Source organism: Chiroxiphia lanceolata, chromosome 7 (assembly GCF_009829145.1).
Source record: "Chiroxiphia lanceolata isolate bChiLan1 chromosome 7, bChiLan1.pri, whole genome shotgun sequence".
NCBI classification, from domain to species: Eukaryota; Metazoa; Chordata; class Aves; order Passeriformes; family Pipridae; genus Chiroxiphia; species Chiroxiphia lanceolata.
The window spans coordinates 24,689,529-24,707,353 of record NC_045643.1 but is presented as its reverse complement, the minus strand read 5'-3'; the positions used below and the strand labels follow the sequence as shown (position 1 = coordinate 24,707,353).

The window sequence follows — 17,825 nt, the reverse complement described above, 5'->3', positions numbered from 1 at the left end:
TGAGGAAATGTGCAGTGAGATTTGGGTGGGTGGTTAGGGGAGCCTTGGACTGAGCTGCCGTCTGGAAAATTGACTGTGGAAAAGTGAGATGTTATTTAAAAACTGGTAATATAAATGACTGAAGTTCATTCCATTTGTGTGCATAATAACTAGAGAAGCCAATGTGGCTGAGAAGAGAGCGGAGCAATACCAGAGGTAGATGAGAGATGGCTCTCACTGGCAGAGTGGGGCACTGCTGTAACCTTTTAGGGATTTTAAGTGTTTTTTATTTTATGTTTGTGTTGTTGTGTTTTGGTTTGGTCTTTTTCTTTCCTTCCCGATTTTGAGGCTTTTTGACCTTTCTGCAGGGTGAAAGGTCAGACTTTTGGCTGTGCTTTGTGCGGCCTTCCCAGGCAGTGCACTACTCTACCATAGGCTCTTCTGGTCATGGTGTGTCCAGAGCCTTTTCCCCACCAGCCACTGATCTTGATGGGGGTTGTGAACAGGCATCAAAGGGCACGGTTGGGCTTCCAGAGCCAGAGGACACCTTTTTGGTGAGCTAAACCATCCTTGAGGAGCCAGAACAGACAGAGAGCATTGCCAGAAAAAAACACAGACTATCTCCCTTTACTTCTGATGTGAAAGAACTTACAAAATTTCTCAGCCCAAGTCTCCTTGGAGCACGATGTCTTCTCTTTGGCTAAAGCACCCTATCCAAGAGACATGTGGGTCTGAAGACCCAGATGGACAGATGTGAGCACTTCTTCTAGTAGCACATCTTTTCTTTGTGCAGATTCAAACTGATTTTTGACAGTCTGTCTCCAGCTAACATGGTGTTTGCTTGTTGCTGCCTGCACCTAGAAAAATAATAATTTTAAAATAGGAGAATAGTTGGAAAAAGTCCGGTATATTCTGATTTTTCCAAAATGTGCTAGGGAGGCAGAAATATTTAGTGTGAATTCAGAGGAGTGTTTCTTGCTTGTGATTGTGTGTCCATCAGATCATAAGTCCTTCACCAGCCCTTCCTGGCAGGCTGCAGAGCATCATATCTGGGAATCAGCCTTGTTGAGATTCACAGCTCCTGTAATTCTGCCAACCTCTGGCTCTCTTGCAGGAAAGAGAGGTGCAGCAGCTCAATGCTAAACAGAGATCATCTAGATAATAGTTAACATGCAGGCACCTTCATGGAGGCTGTGGTCAGAAAACCTCTTCTGTGCTTGCATGGTCTAGACTGTGGGATGCAAAAGCCCCAGTGAATTTGGGCTTGGGGTCAGAGATGAGCCCATGTTTCCACTGGGAAAATAAAGGTAATTCAAATACAGCAGTAAAACCTGTAGGAAATGAATGAGGTGGTTTTGTGGCCTGTTTTCATTCTGGAGATTCATAGGAGTTGTGGATTTAGGAGCCAAGCTTATACTAGAAGTTGGTGTAGGCATTTTGGGGTGCTTGGGGCACTGAAGACCACACAAATGCATGTGAGTGACTGGGGAAGGAGAGCAGACACTTGGCCTGGTAAGATTAATGGTTTGTTTCATTCAGGAAGAAGCCCCTAATGACTAAGTAGTAGCTACTCTGGGGAATTTGCAGATGGGGTCAATGTCGAATTGGGAAGCTGCAATGCAATTAATTTAAGCTTTTAAAGTGTTTTCAAGTTAGTTCATTTGGTTCTGCTGGGAAGGTTGCAGCTTTGCAGAGGGCTAATCAGAGGAGTGTGTTGAAAGGGCTGAGATATGGTTCACTAGCAAGGGGGAATGCTTTTATGGTGGCAGGGAGCTTGGAGAGCCTCACTCAGCAAACCTTCCAAACATGTTAAGGTCTTTCCCCTAAGCAAGCTGCCTTCACATGTGTTGAGGTTAAGCACAGGCACAAAACCACTGTCATCAGCTGTGAGATGAGACCCTTTGGCTCCTCAGCTTCAGCATTTAGGTGAGTCTGGAGAGCCTCTATTGTAGGTGCACGTGGGATGCTCAGCAGCCCCATGCTCAGGAGAAGTGGAGAAAGAAAAGCAGGATTGCAAATGGAAGTTCAGTAAATGAGGGGACTTGAAACATTCCCCCGCATTTTTGAGGGTCCTGAACAGCATTTTCACTTACCATTCTTGGCACACAGTGAACAGCTGGTGCGGGAGGGAGCAGGATGTTGCAAGCAACACGTGGAGGCTCACTGCTGCCAGGAGGAGGACTGGAGCAGACCTTCCCCAGTGGTAGTTTGTGCTTCACTGTGTCTGCACAGAGTGGGCTGATAATGTGCTACACGGCCCGTCAGTCAAATTGTTTGGAAAGAAAGCTAACAAAACAAACCCTGCTGTTTTATCTCTCTTCAGCTTGGTTGCACATTTTCATGAAATGGTGGAAACTTACTATTTTTGAGAATTGTGTTCCTCTTTGAGATGCAGTTGGCATTTGCTGACGTGTTTGTAGATATATTGAGAGGTGGAGGGGGAAGAGAACTAATAGGGAGACAGGCAGTCATGCAAACATACGCACATGCAGAAACACATAGAGGCAAGCTGTGTAATTGCACAAGTTCTGTATCCTTGGGAAACCGGTCTACAAATATGGTTTTAAAAAAAAAAAAAAGGACTGTTTGAAATAAAGCCTGGTGGAAGGGACATTTCAGTTCCTCTCCTTTCCTCATCTGACATCAGCTCCATGTCAATATTGCTTCTGTGGTTGCTTGGTGCCAGAGGACTTTGTGTGCAGAGTGGCACAGGTGTGCTAAAGGGTACTGGGCAGTGGTAAGAGGTTTTTCTCTGACTTTGGACCTACGTGGATGAAGGAGGGAAAGCTGAGCTCTCCAGCCACCAGGAACAGGCAGAGAAAAGAGAGCAAAGCAGACTACTGAAAGCTGTGCTGCCCTGAGTCAGTGTCCCTGGCACTTTGGAAGAGCATAAAGCATTTCCTGCAGGATGACTGAGTCAAAGGGAAGCACTGGGTGCCCCTTGGATCACCCCTCCGTGCCAGCTGCTCAGGGCAGGGACAGGAGCTTGCTAAGCAACCCCTGGCCAGAACATGCCGTTCCTCCCCAGTCCTGCCCTCCCTGCTGGTAGAGATGGGCTGAAAAGATCTCATGACAAAAAAAAGGGTGTTTGCAGAGCCCTAGGGCTCTTGGCCCCAGGGGATCTCAGAGTGCTTTGTGGACAGCTTATCACAGAGGTAAAACAAGCTCTTGGAGACCAATGCAGGAATTTTCTGGCTGTGGTGTGCAATTCCTCGCTGTTACTGAGCAAGCTGGCATGAGGAAATAACCCTGGGAATGCAGGCAGGCAGAGGGTCCCGGGAACTGACCTGAGGAGTGCTTCAGCAGGCAGAGATTCTCTGAGCTGATCTGTGCCTCATAGAAGCCTGTGTTTCAGAGAGATTTGAAAGACTAGCCTTCCTGCAAGTCCTCCTGAAAGCTGGATGGCACAGACACTTCTGGGCTACCCAGTAATGCTTGTTGTATGCCTTTGCTACCAAATCAATGGTTTAAACATCCACATGTTGCCTGTGCAGAACTGGATGAGACTTAAGCAGAACAGACTTCTGGCTGAGGAAAGGGGAGCTGGAGGTAGTATGAGGGCTCCCTGTAGTTGAATCCAGAAGGGATTGTGCATGAGGTTTCCCTGTTTAGGACTGTTAATGGCTATTAAACCCAATCTAGATGAAATACCTTTGATTCCTGAACTGCTGATGGGCAGGAGGAGAGACGGAGAAGAATTTCTCTTTAATTGTGTCCTTTCTTCTTCTCCTCCCCTGAGCATCCATGGTTGGCCTCTGTAAGAGATGATGTTCCAGGGTGGAAGTGATTCTTCTCTGCTCTGTGTCCCGTCTCCCACCGCCCCCTCTCTTACAGAGCCCATTATTCATGCTCCCTCTGTGGCATTCCCAGTTGCACCTTTGTGCAAAGGGAAGAGTGAAACTTGAGTGGGTGTTTGGTTTCATCTGCCTCTGTAGCTGCATCCAGAGTGGCTTGATTATGCTTGTGGCCAGAGCACCTACCACATTTTCCCTCTGCCACCAGCTGAGCAGTGGTGGATGCTGTGCTGTGGCTCAGTGCTTTGCAGTTTGCCAGTGATAATTGGCAAACCCTGGGTCCTTTTTGGGCTAGGATGGGCCAGAGGACTTTGGGGGAGACTTTGTTCTTGGCAACTCCTGCTGTGATGAAATTGCAATGCCAGTAAAAAGTAAATTTTACTGGTATTTTAAAAATTATTATTTATTTTTTTATTATTTATTAGTTTTTATTATTATATTATTATTTTTTATATTTTTTAAACAGTAAAGCAAACTTCTTTTGAGGTATCTGAGCTCCAGGTCAACAGCATACATACTAGAGCTGTTGCACAAGAACCTTTGCCCAGGGTTCTTCTAGAAGTACTTTGCAGACTGATGAAGCAGAGGTCACCGGGGCTGTGGTCAGGGTTTGTCTGTTCCTTCCCCACCTTTCTTATATATGAAAGGTCAAGTTTAAAGGCTCAGTTTGCTCTCTGGCTGCAGAGGACAAGTGCTGGGTTCCTGTCAGCCTGGGACAGGCAGCTCTGCTCCTTATAATAAAAGCAAAGCAAAACCCAGAACAGGCACTTAAATTATCCTGAAATGGTAGAACTCGTGGATGCAAGAAGCTAAAAGTGTTGGGGGGGGGGGGGAAAGACAAAACCAAACCTAGATAACACTGACACCCCTGCTCAGGGTGAGAAATCTCTCCATGGAGGGATGCTTCATTCCCACAGCCCCAACTGTGCTCGTTCCTGTGTATGGTGCAGTGCCAGTCCAGGACTTGGGCTCTTGGATTTGCCCATTTGCTCCTCACATGGTTTTGGGCAGCACTCTCAAGTTTTTCAGAAGGAAAGTGCTGGCCAGTGGAGGCTGTGGTTGCTGCCAGAGGGAGATGTAAGCCCTGTCCAGCCCAGGACACAGTTGGAACCCTCAGTTAGTGGGGCTTCAGTCAGGGGTGTTGAAGGCCACTTGGTGGAGTTTTTTGTGGGTCTGGGACCTTAAACGCTATGCAAACACCCTGGGCAGATAAGCAAATGCACGTGAAACCCTTTGGGCAAGCTGTCGATGAAGGAAAGCAAGTGCAGAGAGAGAGCAGTGTTGGGGAGGGTGCCTGTGGTCCTTGGCATGATGCATGCTCCCCGTAATACAGGCTGGCCCTCCTGCTAAGTGAGTGCTACTGGCTTGATCCCGTCCCACAGGCCAGATACGCTCCAGGGCCCTTCAAAGGGATAAAGATATATTTTTAACCTGAGGCAGCTGTCGGGTTTTTTTGTATGGTACTTTTTTTTTCTTGTAGCTCTGGAAGTGGCAGGTTGTTTTTCAGCCCTTCTGTTTCTCAGCTGTCTCGTCAGAGGTGTCTGGAGGTCTCAAACCTGATTCCCGAAAATTTCAGAAGTGGAAATTGGTAGCCGCTTTTGAAAATGTTGGCGAGACTGTGCAGCTTCCTACAGACATAAGCTGATGGCCATTTGAACACGCTTTTTCCTCAGCCAAGTCTTCGCCCCATTGAAGCCAATGGGATTTTTCCTTGAAAAAGGCCATAAAGAAATCATTTTCTTGGCAAGGAGAGAGGTGTTTCATGGGCTCAGCATCAGTGTTCAGGAGAACTTCAGCTATCTGCTTAGATTCCTGCCACACTTGTCCCACCCTGCACAAAGTTCTCTACCTTTTGATCCAAAATAGCACAGGAGATGTTTTCCACATGCCATAGGAAAATGGAAGAACTATAAAACATAGTTGTTTTGGAGTTTGGCACCACTCCCTTACAGATATATTTAGTGTGAACTGAAATGGGTCAGCAAAAAGGCATTAGCCAGGATGACAAACAGATTAGGGTTGTGTATCTTGAGGCAATTGCATACCTGCCCATCCCATGCCGGTAGGATTGGCGGGTGTCTTCATTATTTCATGGGTAGTCATATGCAAGCATGCATGACTTGCAGCTTTTGGGCACCATTAAAAGGCATTAGCTGGCTGTAAGAGATGTTTGGTTTGCAGCATGCTCTGTGTTCTCCTGACCTTGAGTCTTGATCTCTCTGCTACCCAGCCCATTTGCTCTTTGAAATGTGGTCCATCACACCTGATTCTCAGACTCCTCCTGTGCACGCAGTTTGTCCTGAAGGAAATGCTGGTGCTTTGCACATGGGGGCCAACCTCTTCTGTCTCAACTCCCTTCCCCTGTGATTGAGCCACCCCTGGAAGCCTCAGGCCAGGAGAACTTCTCCTAAGAGCAGTACCGGATTTGGGAGAGGAGAAAGCTATGATGGGTCTCTGGCATCAGCCCCAGGTGAACCGGTCCAGCTTGGCAGCAGGGTGAGGGCAGGGCTCACCATGGCTGACTTGGAGAGGAGAGCTTGCAGTCAATAGCAGCTAGACCTTCCTGGCCTCTGATCCAGTCTTGCTCCTGTGATGGTGCCTGGGGAGCCAAGAGCAACCTCTGCCGTCCCTGGATGTGTTCATGCACATCGGTTTGCACACTCCACTCCCATCGGTGGTTTTCTTTGGGCTGGTATTTGTTAGCATTGGAAAGTGAGAAAAATGAACAAAAATATTATCAGAAGCAGGTTTTGTGAATGAATCAGCTGACAAGAGGCTTACCAGCTCGCCTGCATTTACTAGCACAGTGCTTATTTGGGCAGATGTCTATATATTTTAGTTGGAGGCAGGAAGGAGCAAGAATCAATGGGGGAAGGCACCACTTCCAGTTTGCTGCTTTTCTGTCAGTTTGTACCATCATTTTTCTGAATGAAGCAGGAGACTGAAATGTGTCTGAGAAGCTGCCCTGTTGCTGTGCTTATTGTGCTGTTGCTGACAACTTGGTGAGACACCAAGAGGAGCACAAAAGATGTCGGAAGGCTAAAACTCTCTTAAGCAGCTCATTGGGCCAGCCTTGCCCATCTCTTCATGGTGCTCTTTTTATTTGATCCTCTCTAAAGGCGGCCTCATGGCCTTCTCTCTTCTCACTATGTGTTTCTAATTAGCGGGGAGACTGGTGTATAAACAGAAGATTCCTGCTCAAAATATTGCTTGTCTGTCTCCTAGGATGATGGCCAGATGGCAATCATCAGGCAGCAGCCTAGACTTTGAGCTCGCCCATCTGGCTATCAACCTGGTCTCGGTTCTCATCTGGAACCAATACTGAGGAAAGTGATGGGCTTTGCCAGATTGGTTTTGCCCCATGTTTGCTTTTCAGTTGCTACCTAAGCAGCTAAAAACCTACAGACCAAATATATTTAGTATTTCTGGAAGTGGGATGATCCCAGTATTGGGATATCTGAGGCCAAAATGGTGAAGAAGTTGAAGAAGATATTGGACAAATCCATTGAGGGATGGGTCTGTTGGTGGCTTTTAAATCCAGTGGGTCAGATGCAGTCTCCAACCATGAAAGTGCTTTTACTGCTGGTCTGCAGCACAAATTGGGAATGGTCCTTCTGTTGTGTCCCCTAGCAGCTGCTGATGGTCTCTCATGAATGGCATGCTAGGCTGGAGGGGCTCTTCGATCCAGCCCACTTGGGCCATCTTGCCATCAAGCAGCTGAGTAAGTTCAGACAAAACTCTTCTTGCAGTTTCTCCTTTATGAGCTTGGGGTTGTAATATCTGAAAAGAGCTTAAAAACCTGTGGCAGAAATAAAACACTTGCTATTATGATTTTTCACTCTCTGTCATGACAGTAGAGCTATGCTCTGACAAAACATCCTGATGCAGATTCTGAAAAAAGGAAATGTTGACATCTGTAAATGCTCTGCATGCTTGGTCTTCTGAAAAGCAGAAGAAATCCAGAAATTAAGGATTATTGTGTACACTAAAGCATTGCTTGCCCTGCATCATGCACAGTTTGATGTGATTTCTTTACCTCTATGTGTCTGAGTTCCATAATGCTGGAAAGCTGAAATTGGAGGTGCTGGAAAGAATGCTGATGTTGGGAGGTTGGGTGCTACAGTTCTTGCTTGGAAGATGCTAAAAGACACTTGATGTTTATCATCACCACCAGAACGACCTGGTCTGTCCCCTGGTGTGGTTACCTACGGAGCTGCTGAAGAGGTCTTATATAGAGAGATATATACAGAGACACATATAGCCTGGGTTAGTGCAGTGACAGGTGATGTACATGTGTGGGTTGAATGATAATTTGGGTTCAAAAGGACCTCTCGAGGTCTTGGTCCAAGGCCCAGCCTAACATAGGACCAGCTTCAATATCAAATTCAGTTATAGTGTTAGATGTGCTTGCTTAGCCAGATCAAAGCAGGCAACAAGGGGGGATCAGCTGTCACCTTCTGGGCTTTTGGAGCAAGCAGGAGCAATTGAGATCTGTCCTCATTGCCACTGAAAAGTCTAAAGGGACTGTTGTCTGCAGCTTTGTGACCATTGTGTCCTGCTTTGCCAATGTTTGCTCTCAGAAATTCCCAGTGAATTGGGAAAATAAGTAAAGTAGAGAGCAGAGGAGATGGAAAAAGTCCAGTGTTTATCCCCAGATTTCTGCTAACTGATTTTGAAATGGCTGAACTAGCTGGGGATCTTGTGGCTTGCAACAGTGGCAAAGATGGGACTGTTCCACTGTCAGCAGAAATGGCCAAATGCAGAAGTAGGTAGAAGCTAAATGAGTAACACAGTGGGAAAAATGGTATGGCAAGGACAATCACTGAAATGGCAGGATCTCCAAGGGAAATTAAGGTGGCCATAGAACAGAAGGAAGGTATTTTTGAAAGCAGCATTGAGAATTTATTTTAGCACTTGAATATTGGGTAAGTATTCCTGGAGATACTCTGGGGGATGATAGATGGACTCAAGGTATTGTTAATAATCACTGTGGTTTTAAGTTTTGGAGCTGAAGTACACTTGGCATCCCTAATCCAACTGGACTTGTGATGGGAAAATTACATTCTCGGGAAGTAATTTAGAAGGTCAAAGAAAAACCAGAAAGAACTTCTACAGCAGCGATTTCCTCTGCTTTCTGAACTGTCTTTTAGAGTGGCAATAACTCCAGAATGAAAGGATCTATTCTCACCTGCCAGATGAAAGGGCTAATGCAATTTAAAAGGTTTGCATGCAAAGGTTTTATGGCTTGGTAACCAGCCGCATTTGAAAATGATCCAGGGTGGGATGAACACGTGAGAGAGCACCAGACTGAGCTGGACCCTTTCCTTGCCTGCCCTTCTCCTGCAGATAATGGTGATGACCGGTCCGAGAGCATTCTTGCCGAGAACCACGTGGATGGCACTGTGGGGATACTGAGTGGAGCTGGTGGGAGGAAGCCCATGAAGACAGGCATGAAGGAGCTGGCAGTTATGAGGGAGAAGGTGAATGAGCAGCAGCGGCAGATGGGCAAAGTCAGCAAGGCCCATCACAACCATGAAGACTCCAAAAAGTCACGGCTGTCGACGGGCAGGGTGAGAGGGCAGGGGCTATGGGGGGCTGAGGGGTGCAGCTGTGGGCTCACTGGGAAATGCTGAATGCAAAGTCTTAGTGACATCTGCAGTAAACTGTCTTAAAAAGATTAAAAAAAAAATTGAAAGAAAAAAGCAGGGCAAGGAAAATAAGGAAAAGCAAACATTGGTTTTGGCCTGAAGCTGAGGCTGAACACACCATCTGATGAACTTTGATGTGCTGGTGAGGAGGCATTATTTTCATTGCAGCTTTACCTCCTGATGGCAGAGCTGGGAAAGGGGGGCTCCTGCTGGCTCGATACCTACCTCTGCAGGGCTGTGGCATGCCCTTTGCCAGTGGACTGCCTTTCTCACACCCTTTTTCCCCTAAGCAAATGCCAGAGATGGCCCAAGGGGATTTGGGAGGGGTAAAGGGGTACTGCTTGCCTGCTGGAGAGCAGCCTCAGTCCAGGTTAGGGGGGCCACAAGCCCCGAGGATGGGCTGTGCGACTGTCTCATAGCAGTGAGAGTGCTCGAAGTCCGTCCCCTTCTTGCCTTCCCTGTCTCTATGCCCTCCAGTCCTTGGCCGTGGTTTCCCTCTAGTGGGCAGTTTGGTCAAGGCAACTAAATGGGATGGGGATGGAGATGGAAATCCACCCCAAAAGGTCCTTATAAACATATAGAGTATTAATATCTGGTGAGCACAGGGACAGAAAGGGACTTTAAAAGATAGTCCTCAATGCCTTCTAAGGAATAGGCAAAACAGAGGTTCAAAATAAGGTGCAAGCACCATCAGCTTTGAGAGCTCCCACACTGCTGCTGCTCCTTTGAGGGGAAAAAACCCCAACACCATCCACTGCAAAAACAGAGATGTGTAGACTCACTTTGGCTCATATCAGGTGTAATTCAACCAGACTGCCTTGGTAGGGAGCCCTGTGTGGAAGCTGCTGTGGAGCAAGAGGGATGCCTCCAGAGGCTAGCTTTGGATACTCTCATTTCCAGGGCTTCCCCTCTACTCCCATGGGGTCTCACATGCTTTGAATTTCACTTCTGGGCCAAAACTGTGCCACAGGTGTGGGAACTCATGAAACCATCCTGGTCTGTCTGGTCTAGCCCTGCTCTGTGTCACTCATCATCACCCATGGGACCCATGGTAGCATCTCTAAGGTTTCTCCTTCTCTGTGTATCCAGGGCTTGGGACCTGGTATTATGTAGGCTCTTGGCCATGTCAGGCACATGGGAGAGACATTCATGTCCACATGTGGCCATGCAGCACTCTGATTTTGGGTGTCTGCATGTGAAGTCTGTAGCAGGACCCAGTGGCAAACCTGTGTCATGAGGAGGTGCACACAAGTGTTCATCCCTACTGGTGTTTCCACTGGCCAAAGTGTTGACCTTGAATGGTACCACTGCCCTGTTTTTTTTTTGGTTTTTTTTTTTTTTTTTAATTTTTTTTCTGCTTTCTGGTCTCTTTTCAGACCCCTTGTCAGCAGGAGCTGGATCAGGTCCTGGAACGCATATCCACTATGCGGCTGCCAGATGAGCGAGGTCCCCTGGAGCACCTCTACTCCCTTCACATCCCCAACTGTGACAAGCATGGCCTGTACAATCTCAAGCAGGTAAGTGGGGAGAGCGGGAGCTCTGGGGCTGACTGTACTCCCAGCAGCAGCCCTTGGCTCTCTGTCTGTCCTCATCGTGTGCAGCCACAGAGCACAGGCACAGATCAGGGCTGGGCTGAGACTGCACACACGATATGAGGTGTGGGGTAAACAGCAAATACTGCACATGACATGAACAGGTTTAGTTGTACCTAGGTGCTGCTGCAGCCATGGGTGCTTAGGTGCATCTGCAGCCACGGGTTCGCAAGTGGAGATGAGATCCACGTCCACGTGTGGCTGTGCGCAGCCAAGAATCTATTTAATTCAGAGCCCCTTCTTCCCTACAAGAGCTGCTTATCTGTCCAGGTCTATTTTAATGTACTTTGAGCCAGGTATTGTCCTGGCTGGGCCTTGCTGCAAGAGAAAAGCAGAGAGAGACTGAATGTTGGCCAGTCTTGCAGACAAAGCAGAAAGGACTTCTCCTGGGGTCACGAAGTTTTATAGTGCACTTTACTGGTTTTCCTCCACAAATCAAGGCTGGTCCCACAGCTGTAGGAGGGATTCCTTCCAGGTGAGGTGGGGCTTGGGGTGCAGTGTGCTTCTGAAGGTATTTATGAGACCCAGAAGGACTCACAGAACTTGTGTGTCTGAATTCTGACTTCTTGGCTTTGTCTATGCAAAACCACCAGGTGTGGCTCAGGCATGGGGAAAAAAGTGCCAGGAAAACCAGCAAAACCCTGGCTTGTCCAGAGTTGACTGCAGTTGTGGGAATAGTACTTGGATATGAGGATCCCTTATAGCTGAGCCTTTGGAGGGGACCCCAGTAAACCTGCTCTTTTTGTGGCTTAGCATTTTACTCAGGGCTACTTCCCTTGATCAGGAGCATTAAAAAAAAGTATGATGCTGTGAGATAATCTCTCTCTGTCCCTTCTCTTGTCTCTGTACCATCTGGACCCTCACCTTCCATCTCCCCCTGAAAAGCCCCATGGGCTGGCTAGATCCTCCAACATGAGCATACTTGGAAGGGCTGGTTGGAGCAGAGCTGGCAAGTTGCCTGTAGGGAGATGAGCCATGTCTGGGGAATGAGCCTGGACAGTGCAGTGATGCTTTGTGTGCTACAAAAGAGAAGACAGTCTCTGCTGCTCCTTGTCCCTGGGAAATAAGTCAACTTGCACTGAAGGGTGCAGGTGGGTTACACACCGGTCAGATAAAGAGAGAGGACAAAAATTGTTTTGTCTTCTTCCTTGCACCTCCCTGCTTGAGGGCAAACAAGGCAAATGTGAAGTGATACCAATTTCCCTCCATCTAGGAGTTGAGCTCATTTTCATTTGATGGAAAGCAGATGGCAACAAAAGCATTCCCAGTTGCTCACACCCCCTATGGGCCAGTACTCAGGTGGAGGATGCACTCTCCTGCTTGGGAGGCTTTTTCTTCCTCTCTTTTTGTACTTTTTTATTCCCATGAACAAGGCTGCATTTTGACCTCAGTCCAGCTGCAGAAAATGGCTTAAATTCAGCTTTACGGAGTGCCCACAGAGGTTGGCCTGCTTGGAGTAACCTCTGCATCTCCCACTACACCCTGTCCAGAAATGGATATGCTGGGTATGGAGGGGCGAGCGTCAGATTCAAAGTGCCTGCAGCCCTGCAGGGCAGGAGGTGGATGATAACAATTAGGGCAAGAAACCTTTGTCTAACAGGACTGGGAGGACACAGTCCAGGTCCAGATGCACCATGGTCCCTACCTCCATTCTGGAACAGAGTGAATCCCTGTTTGGAAGTATGTTTAGGTCTGACTGAGGGGGCCTTGATCTGATGTTTCAGTTTGTTTAGCCTAATCTGCAGGTGAGAAGAAGCTCATACAACTCCTCTGTCAGTCTGTCCCATCCCTCTTTCCCCTCAAACTCTTGACTCTCTGGGTGCTTTTATCCACAATTGGCAGAAGGTGATGCATTTCAGGGACAGTTGTCCTTGTGGTTCATTAAAATTGGCTTCTTGGTCCTTGGATCAGACACTGGGGAAAGAGGTTCAGCCCTCAGCCTGGACTAATGGAGTAACACTGCTGGTGCACTACAGACCCTGGGCTGTTTGAGTGTGGCATCTGTGGATCTTGCCTAAATCCAGACTAGTGCCAGATCACTGGAGAAACCTCAGCTCGGCCTGTGTTTGGGCTTTGGGCTAGTGGACCTGGGAAGGGGGTTGTTTTGTCCCTGTCTTTACTCTGATGGCTGCCCTGTCCCTCTTCATGCAGTGCAAGATGTCTGTGAACGGGCAGCGCGGCGAGTGCTGGTGCGTGGACCCCATCCATGGGAAGGTGATCCAGGGTGCACCCACCATCCGCGGGGACCCCGAGTGCCACCTCTTCTACACAGCCCATGAGCAGGAGGACCGGGGAGCACATGCCCTGCGGAGCCAGTAGACAGACATGATCCTGCTGGCTGGAGGTGGCTCACTGTGGCCCCAGTGCTGGATTTTACGTGGTTTTCAGCGTGTCTCTTTAGGCTCTGGAAGAGACTGGGGTTGGGTCCTGCGTGCTGCCCTCCTTCCTCAGCTGCCTGATTCCTGGCGAAGGGAGGGATTACGGGAGGGGAAAGGCGGTGGGGGGTTTGCAAGGAGAAGGGACTGCTTTCTTAGTCTTTCACCCAACATAAACCAGAGAACCGGTCTTTTTTGCTCCTCGCCCTGCAGCCCTGCCGTCCCTGCTGCTTCGCGGCATCTTCCTCTACCCTCCAGCACAGAGTGCCATGTGCTCCCTGACCCCTCCCAGGGGGCAAAACCCCTTGCCATGGGTGGGAGTGAGTGAAAAAAAAACAAAAGAAAAAGCCCAGCCTTTGCTCCTCTTTTTCTCCCTTCCCCAATACCAAAGACTGTAAATACTGTCATCTGCCTCTTGTGTCCTGCTGGTCCCCTGTGTCCCAGCCCAGCCATCTGTCCTGGAATGGGATGTGCGGTAGGAACATACCACCGCAGTTGGGATGTGTTCCCTAAGGAAGCATTGGTGAGGGAAAGGGCTAAAGATGAGACAGCTGCTCACCTCACCCCCTAAAAACACTCCTGGGTGCTTCCTTTCCTGATGCTGGGGCACAGCCAACTCCATAGGGACTGGCTTCAGCCACTGGTCCAAGAGCATGGGGCCTTTAGGTGACGACAAAGCTAAATGCTTGTTTTACGAGGGGATTTGAAGGGCTTTTGCTGAGTATTTCTTAGGATCAGCTTATACTGAGGGAGCTAAAATGAACTTGCTGAGGCTGGGTGGAAGGATGCCTGTGTAGATTTAGGATAACAAGCCAGGGAATGTCTCTCTCTTTCTCTCATTCATTTTTTCTTTGTTTCTAGATAGGAAAAAACCAAAACGCATCTAAAACCTGCGCTCCCAAGCAGCTGCCCTTGTCCCTCCATTTTTGCTTGGGACTGGAGTGAGCATCTGCTATTCAGCACATAACTTTTTCTTTTTGTAAGTAAATTACAGTATGTATCTTGCTTCATAAAGGCCCTGACACACACACACACTCCTCTGCCCACATACACATTTGTATTGATGAAATCCAAGTGATTCCAGGTGCTCTGAGAGGTTTTGCGCTGGACATGCTGTTCTGAGGAGAGATGTGTCTCTGCTGTTAATTCACCTGTTGATTTCTTTCTGTACAGAACACACCGATGCTGAGAATAAATAACTTCCCCATTGCCTAAGAAAGGAGATTTTATTATTTTCTTCCTTCTCTTTTTTTTTTATTTTTTTTTTTAAATATGGATACCCTTTGTAGAGCAATTGCAAAAACCCTCTCCTAAGAGTAATAATATTGGGCTTTCTTTAAATGGTTTATTGCTTTTTGCCCTGCTTCTTGGACCCACATTTCAGATCCCAAGTGTGAAGGGCACAGGTGGGCTCTGTAACTTAAAGCCTTTGTGACTTTTTAGAGGTTTGGACATGGCAGTGGAGGAGACAGGGGAAGGACCTCCTTTGGAAAGTCGGGGGGGCATATGTGGATGTCTACGAATGGGAGCATGAGAGAAGAAGAAAACACACCTCCATGCGAAACCAAGTAACTGTAAAACTGATGCTACCTGTTTTCTGTTAACATCTGAGGGTGTTCTGCTTTTTCATATAAACCTTGCACATGCTGGCTCTCATCTGCAGTTTGTACTTTCTGTTTTGTTTGGGAATAGGGAAGTTTTCTTATGTGTTTGTCTTTTTCTCTTTTGAAAAAGCTGAGCTGCAGAAAGTTGGAATAAATTAAATGGGATGCCAGAAAACTGTCATCTTCTCCCTCCCCACTGTTCACAGGACGTTTCTTTGCCTGATGCATCACACGCAAACTTGGCCCTGTTCATCTTTTGTCCAGGTGGTGTTGCAAACCCCAGGCCTGGCAGGCAGCAATGGGAGTTGAGCTTTTCATGGTTACTGTCCCAAGTTGTATGAGCAGGGAGGAACTGGTGTCACTCAGCCTTTGGCCAGCTGTATTCCTGCTACACATGTGGGACCTTGTGAATCTACAAAATGCAACCAGGCCCTTGAATCAGCATCTGGCCAGTATTTGTGTGGAGACTCTCTCACTGCCTGACAGCAGCTAGATTTGGTGGAAAGAGGTGGTTGTGTTCCACTTTGCTGGGTGGAGAGGATGGCATTGTGAATGTCCTGTCCAACAAGATGTTCATGGAGCTTCCTGAGATGCTGGGTGGCTATGTGAGAGTGGTGATTTCCTGCTCCTTGAGCAGGGAAGCAGCTTTCCAAGGCAAGGTCCCTCCTACCCAGTGCAGGGACCTTGGCAGATGCTTGGGCAGAGGCTGTAAGGACAACTCCCTTGTTGTCCCTCTGCTCTCTCCAGCTTCCCAGCCTTGATATTTCAGGGGCTTCTTGAGCTGATAGTTGCATTCACTCATGTTGTTTCTGAGCTGGCAGATGGGCCTGTCCTCCATGAATCATCCAGGCTCCTTTAGGTGTCTTGCTACCGTTTTTGCCTCCACTACACCCCATACAAAAAGTTCCTCAGCTAAGCAGGATGATTCAGGGAGAAACTGCGTGTGGTTTCCATGGAGGACACTCCCAAGGACTCTCCCCTTTGCTAGCACAAGGAGAGCAAAATCTGAGCTGGCCAGAAAGTTGACTATAGTGTTTCCAAGTGAAGCCTTTTCCCAGAACAGGCTGTTGGGAAGGTGCAGGGAGGTTTGAGCTGTGTGTGGGACCAGAGTTTGGTTGAGCTGCTTCACCCACAGGGCTGTGGAGAAAGGTCCCTTGAAGGTCCTGCACCGTCTCCCAGGGTGAGAAGTTCTGCCAAAGGGAGTGTGACAGCACAACCTGGTGCCTGGGGCACCACAGGGAGGCAAAGAATAACTAATAATAATAATAAAACTTCACACTACATTCAATTAAAATTGCAGCATTGAAGGAGAGGCCCCATGTGGCCCTGACATGTAGCATCCAGGTGGCTGTGGTTTCCCTTTGGCCTCCGCCAAGGGAAGCAAAACCACTGGGCTGTTTCCCCTTCTGTTTATTTTCTACCCCCTGCCAGGAGGTTGAGTGGGACTGACACATGGTGAGTGGCTGGGCAATTGTGGGGAGCACCAGGAAAATGCCTGGGGGGCAGTAGGTTGCAGGGGAGGGGAAGAGGACAGGGAGGATGTGGGGTAGCTGAAGGTGGATCAGGTGATGCTGGGGGTGGGGGGGATGCCAAGTGCACTGTAGGGCACAAGGGACCTCCAGGCCAGGTGCTTCCTGGAGAAGTCTGAAGGTGACAGAGATGCCTGAGCCCAGCCATGCCAGGGGCCACCCTCCACTTCAGGGGCTGGAGGTGAACAAACAGGAGCCCACAATCCAGCAAAGGGTGCTTGCAACTGGCCAGGCACCTTACAGAGGGGCAGAGGGAGACAACAGTAAGGTAAAAGGAGCAAAAAGCTTCTGGTTAGGCTTCCTTAGGGTTGTGATATGACCTTAATGTCTGCATATGTCTGTGCATGGGTTTGATGGTTGTCGTTGCTTTGGGGTTTCATCTGGGCCGGATTTGTGCCATCTGCCTTATGGGGCACGAGGTCTGGCATTAGGACAGTGCCAGCTGCATGCAGGAGTCTAGCTGAAACCTCAGCAGCTGTGGTGTACGCACACAGAGGTATCTACACTGGCAAGTGAATATTTTCTTAGAGTGGTTTAGGTTGGAGGGGACCTTAAAGATCATACAGTTCCAACCCCCATCCCGCTAGACCAGGGTGCGCGAATGGCGCAGGCAGCGGCGGCACCTCGTGGCAGCTGCGGCGCCGCGTGGCTCCTGCCCCATGAAGTGCAGGCTCAGCCTTGTGGGGTGTCCATTGGGGATGGGGGGGCTGTGCCAGCACCAGGTGGTGCAGATAGGATGGGGGATGCATGTTAGTGCAGCCCTGACAACCGACGGTCTCCCCAGCACAGGGGCAAAGGGGATGGTTTTGCCTCCCACCCTGCTCTGGGCATGTGAGGATGATGCAGTTGAATGGAGGGGAAGAGGGGCACAGAAGGAGGGGGAGATAAGGGGGCTGTGTGGGCAGTGGGGGAGGGTCAGATCTGGCACTGGGGAGGGCACGGGATAGTAGGAAGAGCCACCAAGGGCTACCACAAGGTGATGACTATAGCCTGGCTGGGCTGCCCCAGGGATGCTCCTGCACACTGGGATAAATCTTCCAGCGGCCCAGTGAGGTCTGAGGCTCAAACATCACATCTGATCCGAAGCTGTGGGGCTCAGTTTGCGATAGCATTTAGGAGCTTAACATCACTGGTTGCCAGGTACTTTCTCCTGGTGAGCTTGCTGAATGTGCATGCTGTGCCCCACCGCCACATTCATGCAAAGAAAATTCTAAAAAAAATAGGGTAGCTCTGCTTTTATGATGCTCTAAACTCAAACCTGCAATTTTACTGCTCATCTAGCTTTTGATACTGGTATCAAAAGC

General features: G+C 48.7%; 1 protein-coding gene across 1 annotated transcript in view; it reads left to right on the top strand.

Annotated features, from left to right (window-relative positions):
- Window positions 1–15,044, top strand: part of IGFBP2 (insulin like growth factor binding protein 2) — a 58,840-nt gene extending 43,796 nt beyond the window's left edge. The window contains exons 2-4 of the mRNA XM_032692898.1: window positions 9,120–9,343; window positions 10,798–10,938; window positions 13,165–15,044. Of these exons, the coding sequence (XP_032548789.1) occupies window positions 9,120–9,343; window positions 10,798–10,938; window positions 13,165–13,332 (533 nt within the window). The 3' untranslated portion in view covers window positions 13,333–15,044. The remainder of the gene's footprint in view (window positions 1–9,119; window positions 9,344–10,797; window positions 10,939–13,164) is intronic.
- Window positions 15,045–17,825: the final 2,781 nt, after the last annotated feature.